This window comes from Corvus moneduloides, chromosome 20, assembly GCF_009650955.1.
Source record: "Corvus moneduloides isolate bCorMon1 chromosome 20, bCorMon1.pri, whole genome shotgun sequence".
In the NCBI taxonomy this organism is placed as follows: domain Eukaryota; kingdom Metazoa; phylum Chordata; class Aves; order Passeriformes; family Corvidae; genus Corvus; species Corvus moneduloides.
In genome coordinates, this window is record NC_045495.1 from 7,770,412 (window position 1) to 7,796,015 (window position 25,604).

Genomic DNA, 25,604 nt, shown 5'->3' on the forward strand with positions numbered 1-25,604 from the left:
ACTGTTTCCTGCCACCAGGGCTGAACTCTAGGGAGCAGAAACTCATGCAGAACCAAGACCATCCCCAGGATTTTCCCCACAAATTAGAGACAGTTTTGCTCTTCAATTAGTACAGAATTGTTGCTATTTACTGTGTCAGTCCTCAGTAGGCATTTTGCCAGTGTGAGGAGCACGAGCTCATCCAGTCCATAATTACTCCACAGATTATGTGATGACTTCCTTGAATGTACTTTGGCTTTTTCTCTCTGCACTTTGCCTCAGGATTTGCATTGTGGTTTTTAGAGTGCAATAGGAGGAGGGGTTTGCACATTCTTCCTTTAAAAAATCTTGGTTTAGAAGTAAATCACAAGATGTTTAGTCTATCATAGAGGTTAGAATTAGTTTAAAAAATACCTGAGTTTTTAAATAAAAATTCTCTAGTCTTTCTCTTGGCATTCTCTGCTAATTGTTAAGAAACTTGAGTGAGCAAGAAGACTAAACATGGGCTTCTCTAGAAGTTAACAACACTTCACACTTGTCAGGGAAACTATGTGGTAACAACAGAGTTTTATGGCTGAAAACCTATTTGAATTCTCCAACTGCAAGAGAGAAAAAATCCTGATGGCTGACAGAGGGTACCAGGATTCCCTGGTTTTCCCTACATGTAACTGGAAGCAGTATGCTCCTTTCATTCCTGCAGTACTCTGTCTCCATTCCCTCTATGAGAGAAGGAAAGGTTCTCTTGGAAGAGGAGTCTGATCTTAATTAAAAATGAGTGTCTCTCATTTCCTCTATACTTCAATTAAGTGCAAAGATTTACTCCTAATCTGCCACATGCGTCAGAAACGGGTTTCTGGTGGCTTGTCAGAAGGAGTAACTAATCAGAGAAGTGAGAAGGCAATGGCACAATTACTTTGGATTGGATGGAGCATCTTAAGGAATTAAAAGATAAAATTGCCTTTTCTTCTCAGCATAATCTGTCTCTATTAGCAAAGCTGCAGTTTGGCCTTATCAGATCCTGTCTCTGATCAGATTCATTTCCTGTCCCTTTCACACAAGACTAAGTGCTTCAAGTCTGGCCCTTGGATCTGGATTTCAAGGCAAAATTCTATTCTTGAAATCCCTAGCCCATCTTTGCAGTTTGGTCAGTGTTGTGAGGTTGTGAGCCTGGGGCACCAAATCTTTACTTGCCCTTGTCCCTGGGATGGGACACTTGGCATTAATATATGCAGGAGTAAGAACTCCAGGAGATGGGGCTTTGCTGCTTGAAAATCTCATTTTCCTGGGAGTGGAGAAGTTGCTGAAAAGCTTAGACACATGGAGTGGATGCAACCAAATGCTCAGAAACAAGAAATTAAGTAACTTCACCTGACTTTAAAAAAAAAAAAAAAAATCAGTATCTTTAGGCCAGTAAAGATTTTATATAAGGCCTAATAAAGGAATACCAGATTTGGCTCTGAAAGCTTTTTGCCTTTATTCTGTGTGCTTATTGAGGTGAGTGCAGAGCTCCTCCAGTGATCAGGGGATCAAATTCTTCTCTACTGTTTTATTTTTGGGGACATATTGAGCTTCACATACTGTTTTGAACATTTACAGTGCTTGATGCTGAAGGTTTCTGCCCTCAGTAGTGGTGTTTTCAGAGGGGAAGCAGGGGTGGCTTTGGGGCTGTTCTAAGGCAGGGTTGCTCTTTTCTAGAGCCCCAGAGGCTCTGACAGAAGTCAGGGGATGAAACCCAGAAACCTCTTGGAGGCTAATGCAAGAGTCTTTGTGCAGATTGAGCCATATGATAGCCCTGAAAAGGGCTGAAATTTTTCTTGCCAATGTGCTGCATCCCAAACCCTGGTGCTCCTCATCTGTAGTATGAACATGAGAAAAGATGGGATAGTGTTTAAATAATGGCACAAGCAATTGATTCTCAAAAAGCTGTCCTGGATGGGAATAGGAAAAAAACAGAGACTTTATTGTGCTAACCTTTTCCTATCCAAATAATTGTCTCTGAAGTAATTATTTGCATAAGTCAAAATAATTTTTAAATAAAAGTGTTGTCCTGCTTCTCTGCACTGTTGTTATCATTAACCTTTTGGACAACATGATAATGTTGGTTTCCCTCAATCTGATAATAAAATGCTGTTCTTTACCTTTTTTTCCTATGGGCCTCAGCCCTGGAAAGGTGTGCACATCTCTGACTGAAAAATTGAAATTTGATTTCTTACATGTGAATTTTCAAATTCAGAAAATTAGAAATCTAAATCTAGACCCAACTGTTACAGCAGTATTCAGATAGAGCTGGTTGGAATTCTACATGGGTCTGCTCTCATAATGAAATCCCTGTGCCTTGCCCAGGGTGTCATGTTAGGTAAACACTTCCTAACACCCAGAGCCAGCCAGAAGGAAGCACCAGGCAGAGGATGGGATTCAGGCCAACTCAGTCTGGTGTCTGGAAACCTGTTCCTGTGTCTTGCAGTTGTTGCACTCAGTATGTTGAGGTGAAGAGATCTTTATTTTGTGTACACCCATGAGGGCTTTCCTCTGGGGAGTGTGCTGGGTCCGGGTGTTTGCTTTGTTGCTTATGCCCATCCTGAAGAGGATGTTATTCCATGTGGCAAGCAAGTACTTGTGTACCTTCTTGAGGGTAAGAGGGATGGATGAAGCAGAGAAGCTGTGGATAAGCTGTATTGCCAAAGACTTTTTCTTCCAGTCCTTGGTTTGTGTTATTTCTCTACCATATTTATGAAATAACTTACTCTAAGCACCTCCAATTGTTTGTTTTTAATGTGTGCTGCTTTGATGCAATTATCCATGATACTGGCCAGGCATAATCAGATATATTGCTCCTGGTGAAAGGCATTTTTTGGCTGTACATCTGTACTTAGTTGAGAACAGTTCCCCTTTTTGAATCTGAGCCTATGTGACTCACATTCAGCTGTCCCCTTTTTTGATGGAAGGATGAGGAAGAGAATATTTTGGTCATTTGAAGCAGGCTTTCATATTGTGCATTCCTGGGATGTTTTTCTTGGTTGTGGGAACAGACAGAACCATTCATTCCAGTATGGAAAGATTGCAGGAAGAATGTAGCAGAGATCTAGAAAATGTTTGTTGTCTGTCATATCTCACAAAAGAAATAAAAACAAAATAAGCAGAGCTGGTGGCACTGGAGTATCCAGAGGAGCAGATGGAGTGTGTCTGGAGGAAGTCACATTTCCATGAAGTTTTGCAGGAAGGCAAAGCTTACAGCTTGTGCAGGTAATATGGGGAGCAGGAATGATAAATAACATAGAGAATAGAAATTTTCAGTTCCCCTGAAGTTGCTGGGTAGAGCTTAAAGAGTATTCTGGCTGATTTCAGTGTCAGGGAAGAGAGATGGCTCATGTGTTTCTTACGCCACAAATTTGCCTGTGTTCAGCCTTTACTGCTGGAAGCAGATTTTTCAGAAGAGCTGGAAACAGGTTTTTCGGGAGGGCTCTGCTAATAGAGCCCGTTGGTGAGCTGAGGGTTCTGTACAGGAGCTCAGAGCATGTTGTTATCTCTAATGGAGCGGGGCAGTGCCCTGTGGAGACACTGGCCTGTGTCCCAGGCCAAGGGTATTTCTGCAGCATAAAAGCTGCATCACTCAGTCAGGAGCTAATGTGCAACTTGGATGGCTCAGGCAGCCTTGCTCTGGGTGGTGAAGATGACCTAATGGAGTCATTTGGAAGAGCTCCGTGCTCAGTGTTCAGAGCTTCCTAAAAATCTGATCACATATATTTGTGTTGAAGTGGGGGAGAAACTGGTGACAGAAAAGGAGTATCTGTCCCTAGCAGCAGGCACAGACTTCTTTAAAAGTGTCCCAGACGTTTATTTTTATGTGTGTATTGCTGACAAACTGCATTTATAGTAAAATTTACTCCAGTTCATCCTAATTTCCCTGTGTGATGATGAATGTGCAGGGATGTGCTGAGGCAGCCGTCCCTGGCTCTGGTCAGCCTGCAGCTTGTGACATTGACACTTTAGATGGATGAGTTTGCCCCTGTCAGGCCCTCCCCATAAGCTGACATGCAATGGGCACAGCCAGGTGGGGGATCTGCTATGATTCCCACTTGAGAAGTTTTTGAATCTGTATGTGACCCCGGTGAGTGTGGCCACAAACTGCTTATGGTGGCTGTATTTCAGGATAAAAGCAGCTATCTGTTCCAAGGGGAGCATGATTAGCAGCCTGTGGAGTTCATTTGTTTTTAGCATTACTGTGTTGAAAGCACAGGAGTCAGGAGTAAGGGCATGTTGTGAGGAGGGCAAACTTTCAGGCTGAAGGTGATGGATTGAGATATCTAGGTAGAGCACATCACCTGCCAGCAGAAGTGATAGAAATCAAACTAGTCTGTAAAATCAAAGCCAGCCCTGGCCAAAATGTGTCGTGTGAGATGGAGTGGGTGGGAGATGCCACATCTGATGGCTTGACAGATAAAAGGAACTTGGCTGATCAATGTTTCTCACCTCCAGATTCAGTTCCTTGTCTCCCTATTTTATGCTAAACAGAGCTGGAAGCTGCCGCCTCCTGTCCAGCTCTGACAGCCGTTCCTTGACAGCTCTGTTGCAGGAAGGCTGGTTTTCTCTTCCTTGAGAAGAGATTCTTGCTCTTGTCTCTTATTTCTGCTGTGGGTGATGTGGTTGGAGCATCCTGCCTCTCATAACCAGGCCTGACTTCTGTGTGAGGTGAATGTCTGCAGGTGTCTGAATCCACCCCAGGTACTGAGCACCTTTGTGGGCACATGGGGAAAAGGCCTTGATCCCTCAGTTTTTTGCTCAGGCTCCCTCCCCAGGATGTCTCTGCTGATCCGTCCTTTCTTTGTTTCTTTAAGCTGATGTAGGATGACTGACTCTTACTGCTCTTTGGTGTTTTAGATATTTGTGGGCCCTCCGGAATACAGTTTTGGAATTCTCCTTGCGGTTTTCCCTCCTCTGTGTCTGCTTGCAGCTTTTCCTGGAGCCCTGCCAGCCCTCTGCTCACTCTGACCCAGCCTGTGTTGAGGTCCTTACTCATGCCTTAATCACTTGCCATCCTATTATTGCAATTCCCTCCTTGCAGCATCTGTAAATCTTTGCTGCACTGATTCTCAGGGGTGCTGCCTCCTTCCTTTGCCCAGGAAGCACGTCTGTGTGTCCCCAGTTTCTGGCTGGTCCTTGGATTGCTCTCCCTGCAATTCCCTCTGCTGTTAGATTGGCATTGTCCCTGGCTTACTCTGCTGCCACCTTTTTTGCTCCACATCCTAGCCTGCTGGCTCCCAGCCTCCGCTTCCTTTTGGCTGATAGACTCATTTTATGATTATTTTTCTTTATCCATTAGGAATGTTATTGCTTTTTTTTTTTAAAGCAACTTAGTCATTTCCTTTATTTTTCCTTTCTTGTCATAAAATTGTACTTGTTGATGCAACATCCTTGCAAGGAATTTGGAGGTTTTATTCCATGTGCCTGCTGGAAAGGGAATGATATAAGGAAGGGTTGTGACTTTGCTAATGAATAGTTGGTAGAGTTATGCTTAAGTTTCAGGAAGCTTGGGGTTTGTTTTTTTTTTCAAATTTTCTTGTAAATCCATAGGGTTAAATGCCCTTTTTCTGTGATAAGTTTTTGGATTTGTCTTTAAGGAAAGGAGCTGAAAGCCCCATCTCAGACACTGGCTTCATCCTTCCTTCCCCTGCCAGTTTGGAGAGGCTGCCCTGAAGGCTGGTCAGACTCAGGGCTGTGCATCAAAGGTGATGCCTTTTGTCAGGGTTCTGACAGCTCAGCTGGGGCTTGGCTGTTGCTGAACTGAGGCTTTAGAATTTAAAACCAGTCAAAACCATTTCATTTACTCAGATCCCAAACTGTATTTAAATTCTTGTTTAATGGCTCTGGGAGGTTTCATCTTTGGCCCAGGACTTCGAGATTGATGAAAAAAATTTAACATGAAGATGGGAGATGAGGGAAATTATCACCTTTGTTTTATAGGAGAAGAAATGAAAGGTTCTGACTCTTCTAGGGCTGTGAGGACGGAGCTGGGCACTGCTTTCTGGGAACCTTTCCATGCCCTCCCACTCATTCTCTGATTTCTTTGTGCTCTTCTCTCCCAGGTGTGTGACAATGGAAGAAGAGGGGCATCATCGAGAAGCCTGAACGGTAACACCAGACAGCTCTTGAGACACTGGCAATAGAAGCCTGAGATACAGGAGACAGGAATCATGCTGAAACCAAGTGGACTTAAAATCCCAGGCAGAGCTGGGAAGCACTCCAGCCCAGTGGGACGGGCATCAGGGACCACTGCAGCTGCTGTCACCACTGGCTCAAAAGAAGGTAAGAGCTCGCTGACTCAGGTGATTGTCTGGCTTGGAGGCAGTGGGCTAGTGGAGCCAGTGTTCCGTGGGATGTGAAATTCCCCATCTGTATGTAGGTTGACTGATCAAAACAAGTCTAACAGGCTGAATAAATGGGCTCCCTCTCCCAAGTAATGCACAAAAGAGGCAAGTTGTGGAGTTCGTCGGAGACAGATGGATCCCCTGATGCTAAGGGCTGACAGAGGTACCTATACAGACATTGGCATGGGAAGGGCTGGTAATTAGGCAGATGACCTTAAACACTGCCCTGTAGCCATTGCTATTGGCCTGTGAGGATGTAGGAGTAAGAACTGAGCACTTAAGGTGATTTGGCCTGTGCTGATTACCTCAAATTAGTGCCTTTGTTTAAACAGAAACATTTGAAGCCCTAGGATTTGAATAATGACTTACCTTCATATACCTACACATGCCTTGCTGCTGTTGATCTATATCCAGTGTATACATAAGCTCTGCAGACTGCCATTATCAGTATAATTAACACTTCAAAAGCAATTGAGGGTGTGTTTTGCTTAGGTTTCATTTTTCTGGCTTATTGGCTGGTGGGTTGTTTTCTATTATATATAATTTAGTAAATATTCAAGATGGGAGTTTTATATGTCATGTTTTTCATTTCACTTTGTTAAAAAAGGCTTTCTTCTTGCTTCTGGGGAAACACATCAGGATGATGTATATCCTATCAAAACTTGTACTTTCACTATATTACATTTTCATTTGAGAAGGTCACTGGTTGCTTCTTTAGATCTGTCAACCTCTTGTCCTTATAATTCAGGCCACTTCCTACATGTCTGATTACTTTGCTATATGTTTCAGTCCCCAAAATATATAACATTTAGCAGGATCAGGAAAGCCTTTTACCTCTCAGACAGCATTTTCAATCAAGGAGATAATATTGGTCAAAATTTGCTTTAGCATGCTCGGACAAATTAGTCAGGGATAATGGTGCTGCAAAATGAGTGTCACCAGACAATGCTGCCTCTTGTCAGAGTAATGCAGAAGTGTTAGTTATTTAATCTAAACAAAAAACCCCATCTCTGAGGTTTCTGTTTAGCTTGGGCACTTTGGGATGGTGATTCAGGCCCACCCTCTGTGCAGGATGTTCACACACAGACTCTACTTGCTGCTGAGCCACTGACTCTGCTCCCTTATTATTCATCAGGGGCTATGCTTTGCTCATGGATTCTTTCAGCTGAGCTCTCTCTTCTTTCAGTGACCAGTCGTGTACGTATAACCTCTGCCATTCTAAATTCTTTCCACAAACAGTATTGTAAAAGTCACAGCTCTAACTTGGCTTTTTGCACATCTGCAAGGTCTTGTTTGAGGGGCCAGTTGCTGCTTGAGGTCATGGGCAGAGTTCCAGATCCTTTTGTGTGATACAGCACTGTAGGGATTGGAGAGGTACTGCTCTTCTCTTGTTGAGGACTCGACCCTATGTGTGGAGATTAACAAATGTTTGGGTTGCAATTTTGTGTGAGTGGGTTTTAATATTAGCCTGATTTCTTAATTTTGCACCCAAATCTAAGGTACTGAATTATCCTTTTATTTGTTTGCTAGAGGGAAACACAAATTGACAAAGGAAAATTTGATGGGTTTGGCTGTGTATTTTAAAGTTATTCTTCTGGCCCTGTATTTCTGAATTTCCCCCTTGTTTTTCCATCCCCTCAACTGGGATTGAGAAATGAACCAGAACTCCAGTGATGTGCCTATTTAGCTCCCAGTTGTGACTCTCTCAAGGTGCTTTGGTCTGGATTTATAATTGCAGTATGTCATGGAGTTGCTTTCAGTTGATTTTAATCACATGAAAAACACCAAAATGCGGGAAAAGATCTGAGGCCTCTCTTCTCCCCAGAGGCTTTGTAGTGGCATCTCAGCAGGCACAGTTGGTGCATGTGTTGTGGTATGAAAGGGTCGGTCAATGGTGGGGTCAAGGCAACCTCTGGGCTGAATGCAGCGCGTGTTCGCTGGAGTTCCTTTGTGCCTTGTTCAGCTCCAGCCATCTGTCACCAAGGGATGCGCAGCAAAGTACCCTGTGCAGGCTCCAAACAGAGTCTGACTACTTTGCTTGAGAAGTTTAAAGTTTTTTTCCTGGAAAAAAGTGGGCATGGAGAAGGGGAGAAGTCTTGTGATGGTGGGTTGGTACTGTGTGACAGCTGTGCTGCTGCTCCTCTGCCTCTCAGGATGGTGCAGGAAGCTTTTGGAAATTGTGGAGCTGCTGGAGCAATCACAGCACTGAGCCATTCCTACCTAGAAGGTGAGAACAGAGCACCTGTGGGGCTACTTAAACAACGTGGGCTGGGTGAATAACAGCGGTTGGGCTTGTAGTTTTATCTCTGACACCTTCTCGCTCAGTGTCCTGCTCAAGAGCTGCTGCTGTGTCCCTGCATGGCCTGTACCTGCTCTTCTTCCTGCAAATCCCTCCAAAAGCCTGGCCAGCTGCCTCTTGCTCCTCTCCTTTCCAAAGATAATCTCTGAACGAAGTGTGCATCCCAAAATCCTGCTGACCTGCCTGTGTGCCCTTCTCTGAGAACAGAAGCATCTGTGTTGGCTGTGTGGCCTAGCTGCAGCACAGTCACAGGATTCAGCCTTTGGTACAGGAAAACTACAAAAGAAAATACTCTTTTTTTTCTGTCAAAGTGGTTTAATTCTGTTCCAGAGCCAAGTGTCTACATCACTGAAACCCTAACCGCAGCAGGCACTTACATGAATTTTGGGGGTGCCTGCAGCCAAAGAATTGTGGTAGATGGCTGTAGAAGGTGGATTTCGTTACGTTTCCTGGGATTAATCAAATCTGGACCTCTAGACTTCATATGAGATCTTAAAGTTGCATGAAGGAGTCTCTGTGAGGTGTTTGAGAACCCTGCAGAAACCATGAGCTCTATGACCTGTGTCTGTGCATTGAAAGTGCTTCCTGGGAGGCTGACAAGGTTTTTCTGACTCCACAAAAACTCAGTACATGCCCCTGAACTCCTGCCTTACTCCTTGCCTCTGCACTTAACGCGCCTCTTGCCAGAAAAGCCAAAGGAGACTTCTCTGTTTTCTGGAGCTCGATGGAAGAAAACCAGAGTGGTTTGGGTTACAAAATACGGAGCTGCAACACTGATCTATATGAATTTGCTGCCTTGGGGGAGGATAGAAATCTCAAAAGCTTGAAATATAGCTGCAAAAGAGAACCATAAATCCAACAAAGCACAGGATTAAACTGCAGCAATGCCCAGTCTGTTGCCTCTGAGATGTTCCTTGGCTCTGGGAGCTTGGGGCTGCCTCAGAAAGACCCCAAATTGGGATTATATCTTTCAGATTGCGTGTTCAGAGAAGGTGCCCATTCTCCAGTTGTATGGAAGATATGTCAGAACCATTAGATGCAAATGAAATTTTAAAAGCTTCACACTTTGATCTTCTTCCCCTCCCGTAAGTTTATCAATCTTGTCTACACAAGTGCAAGTAGAGGTACTTCCCTTTATTCTTACTCTGGAATACACAGAGTTGCTTTGATTTCTCCTTTCTCTTTTCCCCAGTGCTCTGCTCATATTCCTCTGTAGAAAGTCAAGTGTCTCTTACCTATCTCTCATTTCTCTCTTCCTTTCCCAGGCACGGAGATACCTCTTCAACATTTCCATGTACTCTTGACAACTCACATCTTATGTACCAGAAGGAGGGTCAATGCAGATGAGAGATGCTTTGTGTGCATGTCTATAGAATTTCACAATTCAGGGCTGTAGGTTTCTATAGAGACCAAATGTGCTGTAGTCACACCGAGCCAGCTTGTCTTACGTGCTGTATCAGAGTTATTTTTCCTGAAAACACATTCAGAGTCAATTCTGCTCATAGAATGTCCTACATCCTCTTTGAACTTTGCTTGAGTGGAGAGTTGTTGTGTCTCCTTACCTGAGCTGGTGCTTTCACAGAGCCATTAGGTGTAAGAGCTTTTGTGGTGGTGGTCTGGGTCAGGTACATTGGCTTGCTGTGGTTGGGGGCTTTTTTTAAAAAAAACCCTGAAATTGCCATTTCCACTAAAAGTCAGTGGGGAACTGGCAGCTGACATGGACTCCTGGAAGAAATTAGCCTTGAGTGGTGTCCATGCTGGCTATCCTTCTCCTTTCACTCCCATAAAGCTCTAACAATGGAAAAAATAAGTTCGGCTGCTTTGCAGTAACTACTTTCCTTAACCAGACTGAAATTTCATCTCCAGCTGCCTCAGGAGAGGATTTCCCACAAATGTGTTGGCTTATTTCCCATGTTTCAAGTGAAGAAAGTCACTGCTCTTGACCCCACATGCAAGAGAGGTTTCTGTGTTAAAGGTGTGGGTCACTGGTAAAGGGCTCAATGTAATATTTTGATTTCTTGTTACAAAGCTCATATGTCTCAGTTTCTTTCCCACCCTCCTCCTGGAAAAGCCTGCTTTTTCAAGATGGAAAGAGAATGGAAGCTATGATGAATGGGCCCACAGAGCCCTCCCAGCTGGTGGAACAGGTGAAAGCTGCTGGGAAGAGAAGCATTCACATTTCAGAGTGGGTTTTGTCTGCTCAGAGCAGTGTTAGAGTAATGTGGTTGGAGGAGAAATTTGCCTTTCATACTTCATTTGGCTGTCAGCTGGCTCTAGTGTTTGTTTATGGTTCTTAAATCTCATGTTCAATTAAAAAATTCTAGCAAAAGGTGGAGGAAAAAAGAAATATATTGGATTTGCGAATGGAGCTGGGCAACATTGAGACTTCAGTGCTGGAGGCAAAAAAGCCCAAACTTATTAAGTTTTCTGTGAGACTTATGTGCATGCAGTCAGAATCCAGACCTTGGATTTTACAGATGGGTCCTGTCTTTCTGAATGGGCAAGTGCAAGTGTCTGTCACATCAATTTCATATTTAGACATGGCTAACAATAGCAAAACTGTTTTTCAGCATTACCTAGTTTTATTGCCAAAAACTATGCTGTGATAGCTAAACTACACACCATATTGCTGGGAGCCTGGGAATGCCTTCCTGTTTTCATCTAAGTGTATGTGCATTATTTTAGATGAAGAATAAACGCACGGAGCTAATAATGCTGGCATAATGTCTGCTTCTGCAAACACTGTTTGTTGCTTTTGTTCACTAAAAATAAGAGTGAAGCAGACTGGAACGCTCCCAGGGCTGTTACAGAGAATGGAATGACTGGGCTCCATAGGGTAATTAAACTACAACATGCTGTAATGAGGGTTTGATAAGCCTGAGCTGGGTATCGGGTCTCAGTTAGTTGTATTTGGGTTTTGGGTACTGATGGGCTGAGGCTGGTACCTCCTGGGGGACACTTACTGCTCTGCCCAGGGGTTGAGTTTGCATGAGGGGGTTAAGTTTTTTTTCTTAATTTCTTTTCTAGAAATGTGATTATGTTTTGAGGGCCGCTTTTAGTTTGAGACTCAGCAGTTCTATGGCCGAGTCTCTTTTGATCTGTACCTGCCTCAATTCTGCTGGAGGACCCTAAATCTCACCACCACCTTAGCTCTCTTGTACATTTAGTGCCTTGCTCTTGCCTTTCCTAGTGGGAAATCTTCATTCCTTTTTATTTATCTGTCACAGTATTAACAGCAACATATCAGTAAATTAACTTGGAAATCAGTTGTTCACCCCTCGCATTTCTCAGAATGTTGTTTAAGTTAAATTGGCTGGATGCATAGCAGTAAGGAGCAATTTCTTTTGCTTCTAGAATTTTTTGCAGTAAAAAACAGAGGGAAGGATGGTGTCCTTAATGAGGAATTTATGCTTCAGTAATGAGAGAACCTGGGGAGGTTGTTCTCAGGTAATTATTGATGGTTTGGTGGTGTCTTAACACAGGCTTTTTTTATAAAGCTGCAAGAAACTGCTGAGGCTCTCTGGTTTTGTATCAATCTATTAATTCTAATTTCCAAATAAATATGAAAGACAGTAAACCACTGTTTTGCCTGAAACAAAAGAAATAGGATTCTAGTGTCCGGAGCAGCTGATTGAGTGGCACAGACATAGGGACCTAATTCTTGTCTATTCAAAGGCTTTGTGCCTCTTGATTAATATTAGCTTGGGGTGTTGTGTGCTGGTGAATTGAAAGAGAAGACCCAACATCACGGGGCCAGGGGCTGCTATTATTTCTAGCAAACATTTGGTTTTGCTGTTTTGCATCAGGCCTCATGGAGTGATTGGTATTGTCAGCTCCCATCTGAGTGCTGTCCTCAATTAAATCCATGCTGCAACCCTGAGTGGATATTCTTGGGGTCGGATTAGTGATCCTGCTGGAAATGTGTCATTGGTGTTGATGAAGTTTGATTAGGTCTTGCTTTATGTTAATGGGTCTGTATACACAGTGTTTTCAGTTCCTTGGGGAGTTGGGAGGTTGAGGTGCCAGTGAGATGTTTGAGGATCAAATGCCTCTATTACAGTATCAGCAGATTAGCACTTCATTAGTAGCCAGAGCTGCAGTATCCAGGTATGCACAGGCAGTCACCTGGTCACAGAGTTATCAGGTATCTGAAAGAAAACAAGATTGTTTTCAAGGGCTGAGCAGGAAAAACTGCAAATGAGAGTCACTGTTTTGCTGATGCAGGGCTGATGTACAGCTGAGGGGTGGGAACTGCAACAACCATGGGAGCAGCTCTGCTGAGCGATCATTAGAGCCTGAGCGTATCCCCTCAGTGCTGCTGTGGGTTGACTGAAGTGCCCTGTGTGGAGGTCATGTCCCTCTGTACAAATCCAGTTGCTCATGGACACAGATGCTGTCATGAGACCCTGCATATTTGTTCTCATCCTCATGGTGTATCCTATGCCAAAGGTTTGCTGGCTTGGTTGTGGACCAACCACTTGACTTTTGCATAGGGCCTGTATTCAGCCCACATGTGCCATTCATGAGCCACTCTGCCTGTCATCCTGCACTCTGAAACACCTTTTGTACTGGGGTTTTTGAAGGTGGTGGTTCCTCCACCCTTTCTGGTTCCCCTCCTGAAGGGGGGAAGTACCTTTGGTGGCATTCCTCTCCCGAGAAGTAATTCAGTTCATTCCAAGTAATATAAAAGGGCATTGAATCAATCTTAATTTAATCTGCTTCCAGGTAACATATAGAGATAACTGTGAGTCTGATTTAAATTGTCTTAATGATTAGATACTCTTAGAAGGATTTGATAGAGTCAATCTGTAATATTCAGCTCGTTCACTGTGGAGGGGGTGCGAGCACACCCCAAAGGCATGTGGAGGTCAGACGCCGTCCTGTCCTCTCTGTCTGTATCTCTTCACAGAACAGCAGGGAAAGAAAATCAGCTTCCCACAGATGTTCAGCTTATGGAGGTTGGAATATAATGAACCAAATCCTATTCAGCTGGGCTGGTGTAAGTCTGCAGTAGCATCAGTGTGGCTGTGGTCATGCCCATCAGAGGAGGGCTGCAGCTTCAGGGCGGGATCTGCTCCTGCATGTTCTGCCTCCAACAATTGCACTAATCCAGCAAGAGCAGATTAATCATTAAAGGCCTGAGCCAATATTCATTGAAATTAAAAGAAAGATTCCCTTTGGCATAGATGGATTTGGGATGAGAGTCTGCAGGATTAAAGTGGCATCAGACTGTTGGTACGTAATATTTGCTATCGGTTGGAATGAACCATCACACATTGACCCTGCATGTAAGCATCTTCCTTGCAAGCAGTCAAGTAGGTGACTTGGTCTCCACAAAAGCCTTAAAACGTTTAGAATACAGATATTATTCTCTATTTAAGTTCAGTAGGATATTTACTTTTTAATGAAGATGCTAGAAAGTAAATAAATATCCTGTTCCCGTAAAAGAGAGAAACTGGTATTTATGCAGGAGTAAGGTCTGTAAGAAAACACTGTTTATCACAACATTTGCTCTAAAATAATAAAGAGTTGTCAAAATTGAGCTGTCTGTGACTTCAGCAACTCTATTCAAAATACAGTTGATGGTCTTTCTGCTACAAAATGTGTTTGGCAATGCTGTTTTCCAGCACAATGAATGTGTGTCCTGTGTGCTACATCTGGATTGTGGACCGGAGGATGCAGCAGAGCACTCCATGGCTGTGTTTGCAGAATTCTTTGTGAGAAAGGAAATGTTTGTGATTGGGGATTTTTAAATGGTCTGAGGAAAGCAGTCATGAACTTAGCCATGAGTACATCTTAAAAGCTGAACCTGCACCAAGGTTCAGGAGTTAATTTATGTGATGTAGTGCACTGCCAGTGCTGCAGTTGTTGGGCAGCATTATGCAGCAGTTAACTCTGCTACAGGAGTGTTCTCAATCTGCTTGAGGAATTCCTACCAAGCAGGAACTGTAAGTCATTCTCACTTTCTGTAATTATAAGCCTCCTATGCACATATGTAACCTCTCTGTTCAAGACTCTGAATGCCTCACCACCTCGTGTAAAGCCTGAAGGCTGTTAGGAAGGTCAGTATGACCCATGTCTTACACACAAGACAACTTAAAGAAGTAGGTCTTGCCCATGTCATCCTGTAAGTCAGAGGTGAAAGTGGAAGTTATCTTGGCCAGCAGGTTTTTCTGGCCTTTTGTCCTCCCAGTCCGGGCACAGGAGCAGCAGCTTCCCTCTCTGATACCACTTCCCCTCATCCTTTCCAGTGACTGAAGTGTCGTGTCTGTAAACATTAGTGCCTTTGGAATTTGGCTGAGGGTGTGCAGTCATTGAGCTATGGGGCAAGTTTCTGTCCTGCACATGCCTGTCTTATTTCACACTTCAGTCTACTACAACTTCCGTTGTTTGGGATTCATGTCCCTGAAGATGACAGGAGCATTTTGTATTGCTGTATAACTTATTTCACAGAAATGCTTTCTGCAGAATATTTTATTTGGAGGTATTTGCTCAGAAAAAAACCCAAAAAACTTGCTAGAAATTAGAAGGGTTTGATGGAGATTTAAACAGAAGAATTTCAGGTAGGGATGGTATGATGTTGAGAAAATTCTGAACCCTAAAAAGGGCTTGGGGGTATCATCCTCAGTGACTGACTCTGCCCTGGCTGGGTGTTCAGAAGATAAAAGCCTAAAACTGATCATCTGATAAACTGCTGAAACAGTGTCATGAGAGAGAGGCATAGTTCACGTGTGAGTCTTTTATACCTGTAAGGTGTGCTGGGAAAGGGAGCCTAGTGTGTGCTCAGGGTGCCTACTGGGGCCCTGTGCTCAGTCTTTGGTGCAGCTCAACTCCTCATCTCCCAAGCTTTATCTGTGGTCTCTCACTTCACATAATCAATTTCCCCACCACCACTGCTGCTCACTTAGCCTACCATCACTCCTGGAATGGTGTAAGATGTCATTTCTGGTGGTCACTGAGGCTTAGATCTGTTGGGTTTGAGAACACTTGCTGTGGGGGTCAATGTTTGTATTGTAGCTCTTGTGTTTTAGGATCACATCTGGATCATGGTCATGTTTACTTCCAAAAAAAAAAAAAAAAATTAGGCATCCCCTGCAAATAAGTGACTTGACTTTTCTGCAAATGATGCCTGTTCATGTACAGCTCATTGCCTTTTGAGTTGGATACTTAGTTGTTTAAGCCAGGTATTTGGAATAAAGTAGATGACTTTAATCTGCTCTCAAATATCCTTTTTATTAGATTAGGGAAAACAAAGCCAGCCCAACAAACTCTGCATTCTGTGTAGCGTGGGGCTGTGTACAATCAGTCCATTGTGTGCTGTGTAGCCTGCTCTGTGCATGCATGTATGGCTGTAGGAATAAATGGCTGATGGAGTGATGAATCAGAGCTGTGTTCAGTACAGTGCAGCCCCAGGATTGTGCCCAGGTTTGCTTGGCAGTTATGAGATGGTTATCTTTATCTCTCCTATAGTTCCTCTGGGATACTGGGGTGCTGCAGATGGCCCCTGGAACCTCCCTCTTTCAGGTGGACGACTCAAGGAGATGGTGCAATTGTACTGATGTCATGTTTCTACTGAGGAAGGGGAAAAACTACATACAAGGTAGAAAGCCTAGTGCTTGTCTGTCTGCTGGTACCATCCCAGCGGTTCAAACTGCATAGCTGGTTACACTGAAAACCAGCCTCTCAGCATGCAGATAAAGAGCTAACAAAGCATCCTCCTTCATTCTTACATGTCAGGTGTTAAATTTTTCTACTTCTCCTCTCAAGAGTAGCTGCAGACAGGGCATGAGGAAATACCCTTTGTGGCTGCAGGCTGGCAGCTCTTGTAAAGAGCAATTGTGAAGATTATCCCAACTCCTGCCAGAGGGAAGCAGAGCAAAGCAAAATTAGAAAGTCAGAGCTTGTGGTTATACCAAAGAAATATTTCTGAGATTCAGCAGGTAGAAATGAGAAGTGGTTATCTGTCAAGAGAGGAGTGGGGAAGATCTTACTGCTGTTCTCTATTGCTACATGTCTAGCCCTTATCATGGGGAGACTCCATGGTGCCAGCAGAACACTCACTGCCTGAGCTTGCAGCTTCCAGCTGCACAAACGTACTGAATAAAGGATGCTTTAAGCCTGAGCTGGGGGCATGTGGGCCTCTGCAGTGCTCAGAGTGCAGTGGGAGCACAGGTATGAATGGCACAGCTCATCACCTGTCACACCAGGGAAAATACTGTGCCACACTCAAGCTAATCTGACCTGACTGGACTAACCAGATCACTGAGCACTGTGAAGATATACGAGAGGTTATAATGCTTGTTGCATAGCTGGAGTAAATACTGTGCCCACAGGCAGTCTGTACCCAACCTGGAATCAAGCTAGACTGTCTGCTGTCATTTAACTTTTCTTTCCCATGGATTGTTAGAGGTGCAGTCAATCTACGTGTGCATGGCTGCTCAGGTTATGCCCTGTGAGTAAATAGCCTGAGTTATACACCCACAGCAACTTCTCGTGCATCTTGTTCCCAGTACAGGGAGCTGCTGGGATTCCCTAAACTGGCTCCAGTTTCATCAGAAAGTAATAATTGCCCTCTGGACAAAGCCAGGCTCTTTTTTTTGGTACCTTCTATTCTACATTTGTTTGGGACTGAGCTAATGCTATTATTTCTGAATGAATAAGTCAGTGGCCTTTCTGTGTGCACGTGCTTGAGCAATGCACTGCTTGGCTGCTCATCTCAGCTGGTGCTGTAGGAATGGTCCCAAAGTCCATCCAAGTGGGTTTTGTGTGGGAATGATGCCTGAGCAAAATTCCAATATGTAAAAAGGCTGTGACATTTCAAAACCGTGCTGCTCAATTACTTCTTCTGGTGTAGAGAAAGCACTATGCTTTACTTGGCTGCTCTTTACAGTGTTTGGTGCTCAAGATAAATTTCTTCAGTTCAGAAGGTGTCCCAAGACTGTTCTTCTCTCTGTGCTAGTGCCAGTGTTCTGCCTGGCAAATCGTTTATAAATGTCTCATTAAGGACCTGTGTCTGCCTCCTTTTCTTTCTTTTTGTCATTGGATCAGCTCCCTGAGAGCAGCTGTCTTCACTTCCATCACAGCAGCCCCCAAACCACACTTGCGCCTTACAGATTCCCACAGCCGAAGAAACCGCGGACAGCTGTGCACGTGTGTGTGTGTGTGTGTGTGTGTGTGTGTGTATGCTGGGGTTTGTGGGCATGGTGGGTTTAGGCTGAGCTCCTTCCCGAGCTTCTCCATGCTTCTTTGAAAAGAAAAGGCTCCAAAAAGTCAGCTTTGTGCTAGCTTTATAGAGAACTGAACATACGGCGTGACTGCAGCTCTGCAGCCAAGGACGTGTGCGAGTGTGTGCTGGGCATTCACAGGGAGTTGTGCAGCACTGGGGCTGCTGGAAGGAAGCTCCCCGTGCCAGGCAGGAGCCTTCCTTGTAAGTATTTCCCTCCCAGTTGGTGTTTTTGCTCTCAGGGCTATCTCACAGGTTACCCTGGGCTGCTTTCTAATGCTCCTTTCTGCCCTTAAGTCTTTCATTACTTTCATGGTCTGTGTGAGGTAACCCAGTTTGGCTACGGGACTAGTGGGACAAAACTTAGTGGGTCTTTAGAGCTAAGGGCTTGCTTGAATGGAAAACTGTATTTTCTAGTCAGAATAAGCTATGGTGAATAAAGTGAATAATGCTTCTATGTGGAATATTCTCTAGCTGAAGTGATTTTATTATTTATTTAAGGAAAAATAGAGCCTGTGTTATGTTGTAATACACCCTGGGTTACTTTAACATACTAACCTGGGGCTTACTAAATTGTAGTTTTGCAAATGTGTCTGTATGTTATTTCTAGAGATGAGGGGTGGCACATGCTGGGGAAGAAGATATGGGTGTTCCAATCTTTGTTAAATTGCAATACTGTTAAAATTGTGGGATTTTTTTTTCATTATTTTCTGTGAAAAAATGCTTCTCTAGAGGTGTGATATATAGGTCCTGTTTTAAGGCTGAAAAAGTTAAATAGAGTATTGAAAAGTGAATGTTGAAAGAATATACTTATGGTTTTAAAAATAATAATTACATAAAAATTAAGACTCTAATCTTGAGATGAATAGATCCATCCCTACGCTGCAAGGTAATTATCCCTCAGTGAAGGAAACCTTGTGCATTTGCTACTAGTCACTCGCCTCCCTTGTGCTCTGTGCTGCCAAAACCAATCTGCTTTGCATATTTCATTGAATACCGTTGCTTATTTGAAAAAAAACTTCAAATCCTCACACAAATATGTAGCTTTGCTGTTTGTTTCTTTTCAGAATTATACTGGATTTGATCTAGCATAGCTGGTAACCCCCCCCAGCTCCTCCATCCCTCCCATCTCTAGCGGGCACCAAGAATGTGCGTCTCGCCTGTGGCAGAGCAGATTTTGTACCAGTCAGCATCTTGAATGAGACCTTTATAAGAAAGCCTTTGTTTGGGATGTCTGTTTGAGGTTCATTGCCCTTCCCAGCTGTCTCTCTGGAGGCAAATATTTGTCTCAATGGGCATCTCCTTGCATTCAGTGCAAGACATCTTTGCAGTGGTCCTTACTCGGTTTTGCATCTCATTCATAATTCTCATCCTTACTGTCTTCCTCCTCACTGCAGTTTTATTTCTGGGTATGACTCCTCTCTTCAAAGGAGCTAAAGCCAGGGATGCTGAAGTTGTATCAGATCTTAATATTCACACCATTGGGGTTATTCCAGGGAGCAGCAGGGGCAATAGATTTTCCGGGTGCCAGATGCAGAGCTTGCCTCTGTGCCAGATCACAGCCCAAACTTTTCAGCTTTGAACTTGCAGAGCTTTCAGTCGTTGTTTCCAAGTCAGCCATAAATCTCTGGGGCTCCTTCCTCCCACAGTGTGCTGCCAGGCAGTTGGCTATTGTCTGCAAAGTATTGCTTTTTCTCGCAGGCACCTCTTCCCTCTCTGTTTCTGCCTCATCCTGCAGCTTGAAAGGGCCATGATAAATCTTGCAGAAAACAGCTGCTTCATTGCTGTGCTTGATAATTTGAATTTGGATGTGGCAATGGGCTGGCTTTCACTTGATTGCTAACAGCCTCATGTTTATGTAATCCAAGCTGCTTTGAGAAGCTCAAATCCCTGTGTGGGAACCTAGAAATTCTGTGTGTCGAGGCCTCACCATCAGTGAGTGCTGTGGAGGCAGCAAGCACCAGCCCTTCTCCCATGGGAGGTGCCTTGGCTGTGCCTGTGTGGCTGCTGCTAATGCTGCCAAGGGAAGAATCCCTGGCTCCCTGCACAGGTGGCAGCTCCAGGAGGTGCAGCAGGTTGTGCCTTCTTTTCTCTTGCCCAGTAGACTAGCTGCTGTAGGCGGTAGGGAGCAGATGCTCTGGACTGTCCCCCTCTGAGGGGAAGCTCTGATGAGCACTGTTCTCCATCAGGTAAGTTCTGCAGTGTAATGCTTGGAGATGAAGTGGCATTGCAGACCCAGAGAAGTTTATAGTAACTGCAATGTAAATAGATGAGTAAAAACCACTGCACCATGAGCTGACAGTTATGTGGCTGTAAGGACAAGACCGTGCTGTCCTCCAGCTCACAGTGGAGGGTGGTGGGCTGTTGGATGGGGCTGTATCATCCACCGCAGATGTTTGGTGCCCTGAGCACAGGCTGCAGCCTGAGCAGGGATAGTGTCTGACTGTCATCCCTACCTCGTCATCAGAGCATTGAACCAAACAGTCAGCCAGGCTGCTCTAATGCCTCCAAGGCTCTTGCATAATCCCTGTGGCAGTAAAACCAGATGTTATTCCTTTTAGCTGGCACCCCTGTGGCCAGCAGTGGGGTTTTCCAACTGACAAAATCTGTCTTGGCTTCAAATGGGCATTACAGTCCTTGGTCTTGGGACTGTCCTGAAGCCCTGCCCGAGCTGCGAGGAGCAGAGCTGGTACCAAAAGTTTTTTGACCAGTCTGGTTGCAAGGCTGCACTTTGAGATTGTCACAGACTGCAGAACTTGCTGCCCTGCCTGCCTCCTGCCACAGGTTAGTGGCATCTACAGAACGAGCCAGTGACGTGAGGGGGAAGTGCCTTCAGTCTTGTGACAGTGGCAGTTCTGCCAGGCTGGTGCACTTTTTGTTGGTGGATAGTGGATGAGAAGCTTATTGATTACCATGGAGAGGGAACGCAGCCAGGAGTAGGCGGGCAACTCTGTGCTACCTATCAGGCTGTCTTGTGATGTGATGATATTTGAGTGCAAAAACCTCAGAAAATTAAAATAGAAAAGGAAAGAAAAGACCTCTTTTAGGGGCACTGCAAAGCTATTTTGTAAATCTCATGTTTGTGCTTATTTCTCCCTCCCTTACACAAGATGCTACTCTCGAATCTATCTTCTTTTTTGTTTTGTTTTGTTTTGTTGGGGTTTTTTTGTTGTTGTTTGTTTGGGTGGGGGTTTTTTGGGTTTTGTTTTTGGGTTGTTTTTGTTTTTTGGTTGGGTTGTTTTTTTTTTCTTTTCTCTTTCTTTTAAATCTAGTGCGTCTCCATTTTATCAATTAACTGCCTGTCTCTTGATTCCATAGCAACACAACAGGCTGTTGCATTTCTGAGTCCTTTGGCAGTTGGGGTGCCTGGCATGTATCTTGGGAGCAGTCGGACTACAAAAGGGTTCTGAAGGGAGTAGGAAATACATGGGCAACACTCATTGTGCGCTGCTTCTCATGCTAAACTGCTCTTCCCTTCCTCTCCCTCCTCCCCTTTAGATACAAGTTTCCTTTCCCCTTTGTTTCAGTTGCCTGGTGTTAAGAGAGTGCTGTGGGAGGTCAGAAGATGTGGAGGAAGTGAGGGGATGGATGGGTTCAGTGGATGTGGATGGGACTTAAACATAGCACAAGGCTGAGCATGCTGTCAGGGATCCTGCAGAGAAAGGATGCTGATGCTGCAGAGCAAGTGCTCTCTTCCTCCCGCTTCAGTTTCTAGAGCTTTCTTTAGGGGGAGTTTCTTGCTCCTGTACTGTACAAAGCTTCTCTTCACTCCTTCCTGCAGCAGTTTCCAAGAGCTGGAAGAGTCCATGCCCTTTTTGCAGAAGCCTTTGTGCTTCCAGGGATTTTGGACACATGGCTTTCATTGACACAGTAACGAGAGCCATGTGAACAGGCTGAAACTTCAGTTAGACCTTTAACCTCTTCAGCTCTTGGTTGGTAGGAATTTGGCTTCTGAAGTACTGGTGCCTTGTCAGTGTGGGCCCCTAAAACTGATGGGATGAGTTTGCAGAAAGAGCCTTAAGCACCAGGTTTGCCATAGTGGGGGTTAATGTGTAGGCTTTGTGAAGGCCAAAGGAAAAGTAGAGATTTGGAGCTGGATAAGATGTGCATTTAGTGGATGCTCTGTGTGACTTTGATTTAAAAGTTGTTGTTCAGCCCTGGAAGCTGTGACCTACAGGAAGCCCATTTAATCCAAAAAGAATAAGCCAGCTAATGAACACAATAGGGTTGTTAAGTTGGAAAGCCCAAGTGGAAGAGATCCTGCTCACTGCTTGTTGTGTCTTGGAGCCTGGTCCCAGTGAGAGGAGGAAGGCAGGAGCTGCTGTCGCAGTCCTGACTAGCAAGTGAGGTCTGCGCTGGACAGAGCAGCACAGGGAGATCCTCTTGGATCAAGCAGGAAGAGCTTTCCTCATTGCTGGCTTCCAGGTGAGCTGTTGAGTTAGATGCCCAGTAGTGACATCCAGAGAGTTCCTGTGGCTTCTTGATTGGCATCAGCAGGTACTGGCAGGGTTGGAGTAGAAAATACCCAGTTTGTTCCATTGGGTGTGTTTCTCATGTGTAACTCTTATCAGTTTCATACCTGAGATCTGTACCCTTGTTGTGCTGTTTCTTGGAGCTTGTTTCTTAGTGAGTTTTTTGGAACTTTTTGGCATTCATCTGGGGAGTCTGACTAGAACAAGAAGACTTTTCTTCTTCAAAACAGCAAATCCAAGTGTCACAGACCAATAGACCAACTCCTTAGATGTCTGTAGGCTGGAAAAGCTCAGGGTTCTTTCATGGCAATCCTCTTGGGTGGCTTTCCCTTCAGCTGTAAGAGGTACTTGGAGAGTGGTGGTTCCAATGTCAGATCTCTGAGAGCAGTGCCATCAGCTGATCTCACTTTTGGGCTATCCTAAGATACTCATGGGATTGAAGTCAAGTTACTCATTGCTACCATTTGCCTTCTGAAAGGCTGGTGACCAGATACCTACCTGGGAGCGTCAGAGCTCAGTCTACTTGGACTACTCTGGATGCTGTCTGACTGTCTAGTTAATGGCTCCATCAGATCCAAAGCCAAGAGAAATTAGTTCAACTCGATCATGGTGACTCTTGGCTTCTCTGAAAAACTGCTGCACAAAAGCCCATTAGCTGCTCTGTGGTTATTATTTCATATGTGAGTAATGAAGGCCATGTAAAACACAAGTTTCTACATTGTGGCCATAATAAAGAAGGTGAACCTCTAGGCAGTTCCTTACTTACATACTGAACTTTTGAATAATTCACCTAATGCTCAAGAATAATCATGCTTCTGCCTGCACTGCTCAGGAGCCTGGAATGAGATTGTTTCCCTGAGATGTTGTAATTTCTGTAGGTCAGCATACCTGCCTATCAGACAGGCACCTAAAATGAACAAGAGTGTGAAGTTCCACTAAAATTCTGGCTTTTGGGGGAAGACAATGTTGTGCTAAGAATCCAATGAACTGTTCTTTATTTTTTTTATGGTCCAGGTAAGTTTTGAAGATGTTTGCTCTTGCAGTGAAATACAGTGAGTCTAAATTCGATTTTAAATCCTGCTGCACTGTTTGTTCAGCCTTGGGCAGCCTTCCTGCCTTTCTTTGCTTGAGCTTTGCTGCTGAAGGATTTGCTTATCCCAGCCTGTAGTGGTTTGGTCCAAAATACTTATTATTGTTTATCTGCTGTGAGATAAGAATTAGGAGAAATGCAAAACAGGCACCAAACTTGAAAGAATATAAAGAAGTTTATTAACAGACCTAAAAGAAGAAAAAAAAATTATACCACCTTCAGAACTCTCCTCTTTCCCCCACCTTCCTCCTTTCTCCCACTGACAATGTTCAAAGACAACCCTTAAGATGTTCAGTCTGTTTACCACTGCCATAATAACCTTGTTCAGTCCATTTAGAAAGAGAAGTCTCTTCTTGCTCATGCTATGAAAACATTATCACAACGAGACAGCCGCCCACTTCCAAATATTGTTCAGTCCATTTAGGAAGAGGAGTCTCTCTGCTCACATGTGAGTCCTTTTCCCCCAACTTGCAGCTTTTCCCGCAACTGCTTTCGAGGGTCCACTCTTGAAGTTTTTTGGGGTACAATTTTAAGGTTGAGCCGTTCAGAAACAAAAACAGAGGCCCTTCTCCTTCCCTGGGAGCAAAGGGTCTTCATCATCTTCATCTTTAGGACTGTCTCTGGGAGCATCTCTAGGGACTGAGGTTTTCTCTTTTTCTGTTTGGAGCAAAAGTCCTCATCTGGTTCATCTCTCCCTGTCCAAACTTCTCATGAAATTACAGCTGCGTCAGCATCTGCCTATCTCAGCGCAGGTGCTTTTGCTTACGAGTTGAACACTCCACCCCCCGTATCTTCATGAAATTACAACAGGATACTCTGATATATCATAGCTTCACAACAGAATTTTAGCTTTAAGCATCTCTTCTCTCTCTTCCCTCAGGTTTTCAGCTCTTCACAGCAATAAAAGGGTTAATCTCACCTCAGCCTTGCAGCTTTGCAGCTGGAATGTTGAATTTTTCTTATCGCAGTGGAGAGGGGGGAGAGCCGAGCCGCTCCAGCTGCCCACGGCAAGGCAGTGGGGGGGGTTCCACGGCTGGAACAGGTCCATCGGCTCCAGGATGGCTGTGGCCTGGCTTTGCAGCTTTGCAGCTACCTGTCCCAGCGCCGGAAACGAGAGAGAGTTTGGAGGGGGAGTTTGCCTATTCTTAAATGTGGATAACAGAGGTGATCACAACTTTAAGTGGCTTAGAGAATTGTCCATATTCAAACTGGCCAGCTGATAGGTTCTATCAGGTCCCAGAGGAAACTGTAAGCACCCCTTAGCAAGGACATCCCTTCCGGGACTATGCTTGCTAACCTATGACACAGCCACATTGCAGAGGTGCTTGTGAGAGTTAATGTGACCTGTATCTTGACCATTAACTAACATCCGAAATCAAGAACTATGTTGAAACTCAGGCTCCAGTAAGACTAGAAAAACAGTTTGGATCTCTTCTCAGTATAGTTGCAGAGCTCCCCAGATTTTATGTGCTTATAGTTTCCTGCACAGTAGGTTGAGTTTGGCTGTCCTGGACATGGTGCATACGTGTGCACAAACATGTCAGTGGCACAAGCTTTATGTGTTAGGGTGCTCTGCCAAGCACGAAACCAAGGTGTCAGTTGTGTTTCTAATTTAATTTATTCTCCTACCTTTCACAGACAGTGTTGGTGATAAACCCCTGTAGCCAGCTTTGGTTATTTAAGTTAGAGTCTTCTTAAGATATAACTTCCCAATCTGACTGCTTTACTGTCTCGTGCTATTAAGCATTGAAATGACAATAGTGGCCTTATTTTCTGCCTGTGGTTGTTTTTATAGTTCAGATGGATGGAGCCCTGTTTCCTTCGCACTTCTTTTCATTTAAAGTCTTTTGTAAAGATCGAAAGCTCTAAGCATCCTTACAGTCTTTGGGTTTAATTTTTTTAAGGTGAAACTGGTTCTTGGATGTAATGCTGTCCCTCTGATGGAGTTCATTTCGGTGTACCGTCTTACAAAATTGAGAGTGACACAAGCTTGAATGCCAGAAATCTGCCCAAAAGCCCCCAAAACTTAATGAAGAACATGTGGGGTTGAGGAAACTTCCAGTGCAGAGTCCAGAAGCCAGGAGAAGGTTCTCCCTGGGAGCTGGCTGAGCTCTGCTGGGAGCTCCATGGTTTCTGTTGCCACCAACATTTTCAGTTGGGGACAGTATTCACGCAG

General features: G+C 44.3%; 1 protein-coding gene across 13 annotated transcripts in view; it reads left to right on the forward strand.

Annotated features, from left to right (window-relative positions):
* The window catches only part of CLIP2 (CAP-Gly domain containing linker protein 2), a 100,487-nt gene that overhangs the window by 30,447 nt on the left and 44,436 nt on the right, over positions 1-25,604 (forward strand). For all 13 annotated transcript variants that reach the window (XM_032129704.1, XM_032129708.1, XM_032129703.1 and 10 more), the window contains one exon: positions 6,063-6,282. In XM_032129704.1, the coding sequence (XP_031985595.1) occupies positions 6,171-6,282 (112 nt within the window). In that variant the 5' untranslated portion in view covers positions 6,063-6,170. The remainder of the gene's footprint in view (positions 1-6,062; positions 6,283-25,604) is intronic.